The 11807-nt window shown below is 42.8% G+C and overlaps 1 protein-coding gene across 1 annotated transcript; it reads left to right on the plus strand.

The window, feature by feature from the left end:
• Positions 1-1470: 1470 nt before the first annotated feature.
• SPCS3 (signal peptidase complex subunit 3) lies at positions 1471-10887 on the plus strand. The gene is made up of 5 exons (XM_047855823.1): positions 1471-1754; positions 3227-3300; positions 5829-5905; positions 9443-9558; positions 10498-10887. The coding sequence occupies exons 1-5, from the start codon at positions 1612-1614 to the stop codon at positions 10628-10630; spliced, it is 543 nt and encodes a 180-aa protein (XP_047711779.1). The 5' UTR covers positions 1471-1611; the 3' UTR covers positions 10631-10887.
• Positions 10888-11807: the final 920 nt, after the last annotated feature.

Raw genomic sequence — 11807 nt, forward strand, 5'->3', positions numbered from 1 at the left:
AGTTGGATATTAATTGCATAGACTATTCAATGACACCCAGCAAATTTGGATGTCTTTGATTGCCTAGGGAACATGAGCTTTTGGATCTTCATTTTCCTAGGGAGGGTGGGGTATGGATCCTCAGAAACCAATGTTCTGTGGTGTAATTTCCTTTTTTTTTTTTAAAGTTTATTTATTTATTTTGAGGGGGAGAGAGAGAGAGTGCATGTGAGTGTGCATGGGAGGGGCTGAGAGAGAGGAAGAGAGAGAATCTCAAACAGTCTCGGACTATCAGTACTGAACCCGAGGGACTCGAACTCACCAACCATGAGATCATGATCTGAGCTGAAATCAAGAGTCAGACGCTGAAAGGTCTGAGCTCCCCAGGCGCCCCTGGTATAATTTCTGATAGCCCCTCAAGGATACTCAAGAAACTAGTCTGATATGTCAAGAGGAGCAGGCTGCTGTCAACAAATGAGCTAACGTGTCATGCAGCGATATAGTCCAGTGCACACAGGCAGACCAAACACAGTGGACTGAATGGCCAGATTCAAAAAGCAAGTGTGAGACAGGAGGGCCTGGGAATGAAGATCCGGAGTGCAGAGCCAAGACTCGGGGCCGTTAAATATCGATGGCTTGCTAATTTAAAATATTTACACATTAAGGGGCGCCTGGGTGGCTCAGTCGGTTGAGCGTCAGACTTCGGCTCAGGTCATGATCCCGCAGTTCGTGGGTTCGGGCCCCACATCTGGCTCTGTGCTGACAGCTAGGAGCCTGGAGACTCCTTCAGATTCTGTATCTATCTCCTCTGCCCCTCCCCCGCTCGTGCCCTGTCTCTGTCTCTCTCTCTCCTCTCTCAAAAATGAATTAAAAAGCAAAATAAAATATTTATACATTGTGCTGTATGGCAATCCCACAGTAATTATCTCCTTTGATCTTAAGAACCCCGTGAGGTTATTCTTTTAGTTATGGGAAATGTCACGTTAAAATGCAAATATTTAAAATTGGTAGCAGCAGCTCTTCACCGTCAGAAACAGCTTTAGCTGCAGTTGTAAGGCAAAGCATTACTGGGAACTGGACTGAGGTTTGACGTGGAAAGTAAAGTAAAGGCACACTGCTTTGGGGAACCGGGCGGCCACTCTTTCTGTCCCATACCCTCCAAAAAACTGTTGTAACTTTGACCCGATGTGACAAAGGGTAAGAGTTTTGTAAAGTGCTGCTTCCAACGCGCAGCCTCAGAACACACTCCAAACGAACTTGTTCTGCTGCTGGTTTCAAGCGCAAATTAATGAAATACCGGCACTCTGACCACCACACCGAAGGACCGGGAAAGAAAGGTGGGCGAGCCTAGCGGCCAGAGGAGAGGAAGCCAGGACAGGGGGCGGGTCTTCCGTGGCGAAACCCTTGCTCGTCGCTGATTGGTGGAGGCCATAGGCCGCGAGGGTGGGTGTGTCCTGGGAGGCGGGCGCGCGCGCGCGCGCGTCGGAGGACCGGAAAGGAGGCGGGGCCGCGGCGGCGCGCGCTCCCGGAACGCGCGCGGGCGCAGGCGGCGCGGATCGCAGGGAGCCGGTCCGCGGCCGGAACGGGGTTCCCCGTGTGCGTGTGGAACGGGGCTCGGGGCAGACGGTCGCGATGAACACGGTGCTGTCGCGGGCGAACTCGCTGTTCGCCTTCTCCCTGAGCGTGATGGCGGCGCTCACCTTCGGCTGCTTCATCACCACCGCCTTCAAAGACCGGAGCGTCCCGGTGCGGCTGCACGTCTCGCGGATCATGCTGTGAGTGCGGCCGAGGCCCGGCCGGCGGGGCGGGGCGCCTGGACCGGGCCGGGGTGGGCGTCGAGGCCGGGCCGCCGCGCCGGGGGCGGGGGGGGCGCCGCGGGGCAGGGCGTCCGCGCCGCCCCGGGGCCGCCCCCACCCTCCCCGCTGCCGAGCGGCCGTCGCCGCCGAGGGCGGACGCCCGGGTGGACGTCGCGGGCTTCCCGGCTTCCCCTCGAGCTCCCACCCCTTCGCCGCAAATTCCCGGGCTTGCTCTTAAATTTTAATTTTGAGTGTTACTCAGGCCAGTGCCTCCGCTTCCTTCCTGTTCCTCACTTCCCCCCGCCCACGCCTGGCCAATGAGGGAGCAACACACCAGCAGAGCGGCGGCGCCGCCGCCGCGGGCCGCGCGCAGCCCGCCCGGTGCGCCGCCCGCTCGCCCGGGCTCCGGTGCGGTCCGCCCCGCCGCGGGTGAGCTCGCGGGGCCGGCCCCCCGCCGCTTTTGTCCTTCCTGCCTCTGCCGGCGGCGCACGCCTGCTGCCGCTTTCAAGTTGGCAGGAGGGGTCGGGATGCGCCGAGCGCGGTCGCCGTCCCAGCTCCCCGATGCGGCGCGGTGGAGATGGTCTAAGTCCGCCGCGTGAATAAATCGGCGAAAATGCCGAAAATGGGATTCCAGAATGACGTTGTCATTTCGTGAATGCTTCTGGGTTTTTTTCCTTCATAATGTTGGTTCTCTGGCACTTTTTTTCTTGGATACGTTGCTTTCCCCCCCCCCCCCCCCCCCCCGGTTCTCACCTCTTTTCTCTTCTATCTTGCATCAAGTTCACTCTCGTTCTTCAACGTCAGTTTCCTTGATTTCTTTGTCGGAGTGGCAGGCAAGCCAGTCCTCTAATCGCCGACTCCACCCCCCGCCACCACCCCCTTTTTTTTCTCTATTGCAGTTTATTAGATACTGTGTTTTAGATTCAAATAGACACAGGAACTGTTAGCTGGTGTTAATCTTGAGCAAGTTTCGTACCGTCCTGGACCTCAATTTCCTTTTGTCTAGAATGGAAATAATACCCAACTTGTAGGCTTGTTGCGCGAGGATTGAGATCGTAAAGAAAATACATTCTTCACCTGGCCCAGACACATAATAAGCACTCAATAAACAACAGTGGTTATCACTTTATCTTAGCTTCTTCCACACCACCTGTAGTCATCTGGAACCTTCTACCCATGCTATCAAAGTGCTTTACAGCAAGTGTTTACATTTTGAGCAGTTTTTACACCCCGCTAGGGATTCTTTGTTAAGGTATATGAATATGGCGAAAGACCTCATTTTGTATCAGATTAACATTTTTATCCTGTTTTCACACTTACAGGTTTTTCTGATTTTTACTTGTTTCTCTCTGGGATTGCTGTTCCACCTGTGCGTCCAGCTTTATGGAATTATGTGAATTGTATGTGCTGTTATATTTCAAGGATGCTAATACTTTTGTCTTTATTTTTAGAAAAAATGTAGAAGACTTCACTGGACCTAGAGAAAGAAGTGATCTGGGATTCATTACATTTGATATAACGGCTGATATCCTTTAAGAAAATGTTTATTGCTTTCTCTATAGTTGTATAATGATACACATGTTGCTTAGTGATTTTTGACTATCTCCTGAATCAGCCATACTTTAGTTTCTTTTTTTAAAAGCATAATTTATTGTCACACTGGCTCCCATACAACACCCAGTGCTCATCCCAACAGGTGCCCTCAATGCCCATCCCCCACTTTCCCCTCTCCCCCACCCCCCATCCACCCTCAGTTTGTTCTCTGTATTTAAGAGTCTCTAATGGTTTGCCTCCCTCCCTCTCTGTAACTCTTTTTTTCCCCCCTTCCCTTCCCCCATGGTCTTTTTCTGTTAAGTTTCTCAAGATAAACATCTGCACCCTTTAGTTTCCATACCTATGTTTCTATTAGTAAGAGTTGTCATACCTTTTCATTCACACTTTGAAAAAAATTATTTTTGGATTCTTCAGTTATCATTTTATGAACCTACGTTAAATTGTTTACAGAAACATTAACTAGATTGAAAGCTGTAAGAGAGTTTGAATCTATTTCAGAAAGAAAAACCAGGTTGTTTGGATTACAGAAAGAAAGATGTTACCAGTGCTCAGCCTGTGTAGATGGAATCTTTCACGTACAATCCCAAGTATAGATCCATATTTTACGATTGCAGATATACGTAGATGGAATATTTTATGTACAGTCCCAAGTAAAATATCCATATTTTACGGTAGCAGAGAGAAACCTAGGTTAAAAAAGTGAATTGGCATCTCTTAAGGTTTAGAAGATCGTTATCAGAATGGTCATTGGTAAACTGTATGAGCATTTTGCCATTATCGTTTTTTTATAAGTACTTTAATCATAGGAGTCAGAAAAATCTTAATATTTAAAGGAGTTAATTTAAAATGAGGATGATTTAATATTTTCTCTTTTATCTTGAGTTTCTACTTTTGGAAACTGTTCATTTTGGCCAATCCAGTCTTCTAGGGTCTTGGTAGCATTGTTCCCTGCCCCTTCCAGTGCAGTCACCTGGCTCTTTAAGACCTCGGTATTAAAATTGGCTCTGGTGATGGCACTGTCTGAACTTGGGTAAAGCACCTGTCTGTCGAAGCAGATAACATTCCCGGAGAGTTTACCTGATACGGCTCTTTACTGCCATGGAATTACTTTAACTGGACTTTTTAGAAATAAAATAGTGAGTTTAGAAAGAGACCAAGAATTCGCTCTCTAGACACTTTTTCAGGAAATAAAGTGCACCGTGACCACAGTCCCATGGTAAACTTGGTATGTCTGCTTTTGAGTCGTCACGTCATTTAAAATTTTTTTTTTTTCAACGTTTATTTATTTTTGGGACAGAGAGAGACAGAGCATGAACGGGTGAGGGGCAGAGAGAGAGGGAGAGACAGAATCGGAAACAGGCTCCAGGCTCCGAGCCATCAGCCCAGAGCCTGATGCGGGGCTCGAACTCACAGACCGCGAGATCGTGACCTGGCTGAAGTCGGACGCTTAACCGACTGCGCCACCCAGGCGCCCCGAGTCGTCACGTCATTTTAAAACTAGTAAGGAGCTTGGATCTCTTGTGAAAGTAGTAGCTTTGTGTACCTGGAGAATTACAGTGAAATTTCCTGATCTCTCAACAACTGTACATATTCAGTCTCATTTGTAGTTAAGTCAGCTTTTCTTAATGCTGCTGCTAAACTTGAAATTGTGCCCTTTCTTCTAAAGAGCTATCCTAGACTTCTCCATTCTTCTGCAGTAGTGTGATTCTTAGCAGATACACATGTCTAAACGTGGAATGAAATAGATGTGTTGCTGTTGGTATGAAAATGCACATAATGAAAAGACGTCACCATTTTCATATAATACTTAAATAAAAATGCAAACATTAACTCCGTTCATTTCCCAGTGACACAGCTCTTGTGTTGAATCCCCATGAATTTTTTTTCCTTCACTCTGATAGGCTGATGAAATCAAATTGGTATTCAACTGCATATTCTTACCAAAGCACTTCATGGATTGAGACATTTTGATCTCTGCTGGCATGTGTCCAAAAGCAACGTGGACAATTTGTTATACTTCGTGTAATTAACATGAGCTAGTCCATGTTTGCTTATCAGTAAATTTAAATGGCCCGGGCTGGTTATCCTTTAGAACATCCATGGAATCGAAAGTGCTTGAAGGATTAAATCCTCTTTCTTTTAGGCTTAGTCGGTGTCACAGAAAGCTAAATTCTGTATTGCTCTGTTATTATTAACCAAAGAATCTCAGCTAGTAATGCCTAGAGGTATGGGGTGATAATGCTAATAATCTTGCTGATATATTTTTCTTTGAAATGAGCTAGATTTTATGGTATATATATATATATATATATATATATAATATATATATATATATTATATATATCATGTATTTTTACTAAATTAGTGTCTCAGTATGTTTCTGGCCCACCTCTCCTTTTTTTCTATTTTAGTATTAGTATTGTTGTGGATAATTATGAACAAGAGTGGTTTAAAAGTGGTATGCTGCCTCATGATTTATATATTCCTTAATTTATTTACATCTAGAGAACATATTTGATTGGAATGTTAAGCAATTGTTTCTTTATTTATCAGCAGAATATTCAACAAAAAATAATGTAAGTATATATATATACACATCTAAGTTTTAATAGGTCTTTAAAACCTTATTAGTTAATAGATCATTAAAACCTCATTTTATTTATTTATTAATTTATTTTAAATGTTTGTTTGAGAGAGAGAGAGAGAGAGTGTGTGTGCTCGTGAGCACATGGGAGAGGGACAGAGAGGAGAGAGAATCCCTAGAATCCTGCGAAAAGGGAGATCATGACCTGAGCTGAAATCAAGAGTGGGACGCCCAACTGACTGAGCCACCCAGGTGCTCCAAGAATATAAATTTTATATATTCAGAGTATCTGGCCTGAGGAGTTTGGTAAAAATCACAGGCCTCCAGAGAGGTGATTCTACTAAGAAAACATCTCCTTTGGTAGCCTCTGTCTTTTTTCTGCTTCTGTAGCTCTCTAGTATTGTCCCCTGATTGGGGTGCAGACGGGGCAATCCATAAGAAAAACCGTTCAGAGCTATTTTTTCCTCTCTTACGGATCTAGGAAGAGTTGCCAGTTTTTCAGTTCATTAGCTTTTTACTGGCTGTTAGGATGGAGTGGCCACTTCCAAGCTCTTCACGCGCCATACTGGAAAGAAGTTGATCTGTATGTTTCTCTGTTTAAAATAAAAGGGAAAGAAGCTTTACTTATACTTGCAATACGGGCTGACGTTAATATTCACACTCAGTCCCTAAGTCAGGTGATTACGTGTCTCCTACGACATGCAGCGTCCCTGGAGGAAGAGGAGGAATTCAGCGGGCAGGGGGTTGACCACACTGCCTGCATTTCTTCATTCATTCATTTTCAGCATTTTGTAAGGTTGTGCAGTATAATCCAATTAAGTGGGTGATATTACCTATTTCTTTTAAGTTTACTTTTATTTTGAGAGAGAGCGTGCAGGGGGGGAGCAGAAAGACGGAGGGAGGGAGAAAGAGAGAGAGAGAGACTGAGAGACTCCCAAGCAAGCTCCATGCTGTCAGTACAGAGCCCGACATGGGGCTTGAGCCCACGAACCGTGAGATCATGACCTGAGCCAAGATCAAGAGTTGGCCACCTAACCCCCTGAGCCGCCAAGGTGCCTCTGATGTTACCAATTTTTAAATAAACGAATCCTCACAAAATGGAAAAAATGGTTGAAAAGATTCCTGCAAAGGAATCACAGGTTGAAAAGGTGAATGGTTCAACCACATGTAAGCAACAGGAAAGGGGCAGAGCTGGTGGGTTTCTTTCTCTTTGGAGCTGCTTAGCCACAGTGGATTAAAAAAAGAGAGAGCTGAGATCTAATAAAAAAGTTGGCTGAGAAAATTCAACATTGGTCAGGAATACTATTTGAAATGCAAATTTGCCTTGACCATCAGTGATGATATCGTCCGAAAGTAGTAACGTGTACTGTGCACATCGTTTGTAAATAAAAATGCATCTTTTGGGGTTTGTGCTCAAAATAATTTGTGATCGAAAATCTTTGGAGACCATTTCCAATGATAAGGTCAGAAAGGATGTTGCTGAATGCTGGGTGTACGAGGAAATGGGGGTGAGGCATTGCTGCTCGGGTGTCACACTCTTCAGGCCAAAGTTTTCTTTCCACAGCTTTGACTGGAGAAAGGTATGTGAATCAGCAAACTCTGTGAGCTGTATTTACAGCTCTCATTACCCATGTATGTAATTAAAAACTGTAAAGGTGACAAATGTTTGAATCATGTCAGATTAGTTTAAAATCCATCTAAATATTTCTATTTTTCTGCTCGTGTGAACTATTTTGATAGTCTTACCAAGCCGTATGTCTCCAGTTAACATTTGTCTGCTGGGAAATATTTTCCTTTGCTTTGGAGTTGTAAGGGACTCACCAATTATTTACTTAAAAGTAGTCTTTCTAATCATAAACTAGACTTTATCAGAAGTTTTGTAATGAAAAGCTACTAAACTATTAAGTTAAGACACTACTAAAATTGTTAATTTGTACATTGAAACTTACTGGTCCATTTTGATTTAGAGCTTTTTTTGCAGATAAGAGTAAGGTTTGAGATATTTGTATGGAATGCCACTAAAACAGAAATCCCCTGAAAGTGTCAAGTGAATGATTGTGATAAATGAATTAAAGTACAAAAGTGAAATCCGTGGAATTAAAATGTGCTTCTTTGTTATTTCACCTAAGTCACTCTCGTGTTTCTTACCATACAGTCTGGAGGTAATTCGTATTTAGAGATGAGTCTACTTCTGTATGTTATTTGGACTATATTTCCTTTCAAGGGATGAAAAATTAATCAACTTTATCTGTTGATTGGTTTGATTAGTTAACTGCAATTTTTAGTATTTCAATTCATTTAACATTTATTTTGAGCATACCTTTTATACCACAAAATTTGTTAGGCACTCGGATTATTGGGTTGGAGGAGTTTTGGTCCTTGTCCTTGAGAATCAACAAAATGTTAGAAGGGTCATTTAGAAAAACTTACCCTGAAGGTAAGAGTAATGACTGTATACACACATACTATTCTACAGGTCTCAACAAATTATCCAAATTTCTGTGTCACCTTGGCGACAGGTGTACCTAAATCATATTCATAATTCTGGTTTACCCCAGTGTGACTAGTAAGTTAATACAACTTGGAACTTTGACACATCATTGCTTTGGTGAATGAATAAATGTTTAGAAGATGTCATTTCACTTCGGCATATCTTTGTATGTTCTTCAGTCTCGATGTTTCTGTTTAATCTTCGCGGTTTTATGGTGAAGATTTGAAACCTCTTAGAAATTACTTCCACATTCCTTTTTAGTGAGCACAGTCCCCACATGCTAGCAGTTGGCCTCCCGGGCTAATAATGCATAATAGCTTTATAAGAACAGATGTCTTGGGATTTAGTAGTGATCACAAATGTGTTTTGTCTTCATTTTATGCCCCTCATTTTCCAAACAGAACTTGCTTTTGATATGTCAAAATAGCGGTTTCAAAGAATTGGCTTCTAGAATGTTGCCATAAATGAAACAATGATGTGCCTGTGGTTAATTTAAGGGAAAAATATTTAGAAGGCTTCATTTCTTTAGTGACTCTTCGATAATTTAAAGACCTTGGAGATATGTAAATACTCATGATCTAATCTGGCTACAGTGACCCCTGTTAACAGTGTGACGGACCAGGAATAGTTGCCTCAGTTTCCCTGACACTATGCAGAGTCCACACTGAGCTGGGCAGGAGAGGTGATTTACGAGAATGCTTTCCTTCCAGGGATTCTAATAATCCCTTCTGTGTCTCCAAGGGCCTCTCTCTGGAGAGCGAGTAGGTCTACACCCTCGGAGTAAGCTGTGGGGGCCCTAAATGACAGTTGCCTTAGCAAAAGTAGTGATTTCCTGGGAGATCATCTTTTGTCCCAGCAAAGCTCGACTTCTTATGTGTATCCTCTTGTTATTGTTTTGTGTGCTTTAAGATTTTAGCAATTCCCTGAAAAGTTGTGTTATTAATATAAATTAAACTATTTGCTTAGCACTGCTTTGAATTTGAAGTGACAGAGATGAATTTCTGATGAGCTGTCTAATTCATTTTCATTTTAATGTAGGCTCTCAACCAAGTTGTCCTTTGGGACAAGATTGTTCTGCGAGGTGATAATCCAAAGCTGCTGTTGAAAGATATGAAAACAAAATATTTTTTCTTTGACGATGGAAATGGCCTCAAGTGAGCAATTCTTTGTCCTTCTTTACCTGTAATTGTGCGGGGGAGAGAACGATGTAAAGTATTTTTTACTTTAAAGAAAAAGATTAGAGGGAACAAAGAGGACAGTTGAGAAAGAAGAAACGTATACGGATCCAAACCAGAGGATTGGGTAGAAATACTGTCGTAGTAGCTGGGGTTTAGGAAAAGCACACAGTTTCTTGCAGTATGTGAACCCCAGTCGCGCTCAGAAAGCCCTCAGATGCTTCTAGTCCCAAGTGCGCAGGGGGCCTGGGCTGTCCCACCTGCGGTAGGACTGTGGTTGGCAGGGGGCTCCTTAGGGAACATGGGGAGGGAAGTTCTCGGGGACCCTTAATGGAGAAATAGTGCATTCATCCAGGAGGTGACACTGAGGGCTCTTGCTGTGCTTCTCTGAACTCCCCCGAACCTCAGTTTCCTTTCACACCCAGTGAAGGAATTAGAATGGCTGGTCTTTTGGGGTCATTTTTAGCTCTTAAGCTCTGCGAGTAAACATTGGAAAGGATTTTAGGGAAGAGCTGTTTTAACCGAAGCTCTGGTTTTGCAGACGAAAGATTGCCAGCCGTGAGAAATTGTGATGTGTTCACAATCTAGATAAGGATAGAATTAGATTGCAAATCATTGCCTGCTGGCATCTAGCTCAAATCTCTTTATATTCTCTGTGTTTTACTCATTTAAGCTTTTTGGCTGGTGGTTCTAATAACTGTAACTGAGTGAATTTAGGTAGGTCATCATGGGATGCCTGCAAACAGAATGCGGGTCCCTGGGATTTCAGAAGACGAGAAAACTTCTGTTGATAGAAGAGGGTTCCAGTTACAAATAGCTAGTTCTATAGTATTTGAGCCTCAGTGCTTGAATTAAAATGTTTTCTTTGAACTAAAAATGTTTCTGCTGACATCCGTTTATTATTATATCTTTTTATAGGGGAAACCGGAATGTCACTCTAACCCTGTCTTGGAACGTTGTACCAAATGCTGGAATTCTACCTCTTGTGACAGGATCAGGTCATGTATCTGTCCCATTTCCAGATACATATGAAATAACGAAGAGTTATTAAATTATTCTGAATTTGAAGCAACATATTTTTATACTTAATCATATCTCATTTTTCTCTTCCCTTGTATCTTCATTTGTTTTTTGGTTGTTACTTTTTTTGGGGGGGGGGGCATAAGACTAACATCAAAAGGCATATTTGAAAGGTTAATGTGCTATTTAGACTCAATTTTACAAACAAAACACACACAAAAGAAGGCCACCGGAGTGGAGTATTATAAAAATAAGACAACTACATAATAAAGATTTGTAACAAATTTATCTTGGAGATATTCCCTGTATGTCCACGATTCTTTATGGAATAGAAAGTGAGCATGAAGAGTTGTTAAAACTTTTAGGCGCCTGTGGAGTTACGAGAATGCTATTTTATGCCTTGCATTCATGCAGGTTCACATCGGATGTGATTCAGAAGCGGACATTCTCTTTGAGGGTGTGTCTCATTACCGGAAGCATTAAGATGGTTATTTGTGAGACACCTGGTTTATAAAACAGCCAAGAGGGACAGGATTTTGTTCCATTTGTCTTAGGAATGCCCCATGATGCTTGGTTTTCTTACAGGTGACGAGCAACCTTCTCCACTTAAAGACTAAATACCTCTTTATAAGCTGGAAATCATTCTAACTCAACTTTAAAGTCTCTTAAGTCAACCAAATATGTGTGTCTCAGTGCTTTCTCTAAAATTGTTCCTTTGTATTATATCTTTGTGTGAATTTTTAGCATTGCCATTGAAAGTTGAGAACGTTTGCATGGTTTACCTTCTGAGTTAAGTTTGTTTCCGGGAGCATGCCTCGTGCCACTGAGTGGTAATTATTTAAAATTTTTTGTAGGTCCCCATTTTAATAATTATTGCGGTAATAATAATCAGTATTTGTTGGTGTGCTTTCCCACTTAGAAGCACTCTCATATGTTTTACTATGTGTTCTCCTTGATAATCTAATGAGGTAAGTAGTTCGAATGTGAGGTCTTTGCAGATGAAGAAACTGACACCCGGAAGTTTATTGAATTGCTTTGCGGTTACCTAGCAAGGAAGGGAGTTAAAAGTTCCCTCAGAGTAATTCTCTAAGCCTGTCCTTTCTCCTGTAGCTCTGATTACCGGCTAATCAGAATTCGCTTACAATTTTCATTATGTTTTCTGTGACCCTGGACCCTCTTTCGGCCTCTCCTTAAAGCGGTTTCCCATC

This window comes from Prionailurus viverrinus, chromosome B1 (assembly GCF_022837055.1).
Source record: "Prionailurus viverrinus isolate Anna chromosome B1, UM_Priviv_1.0, whole genome shotgun sequence".
NCBI classification, from domain to species: domain Eukaryota; kingdom Metazoa; phylum Chordata; class Mammalia; order Carnivora; family Felidae; genus Prionailurus; species Prionailurus viverrinus.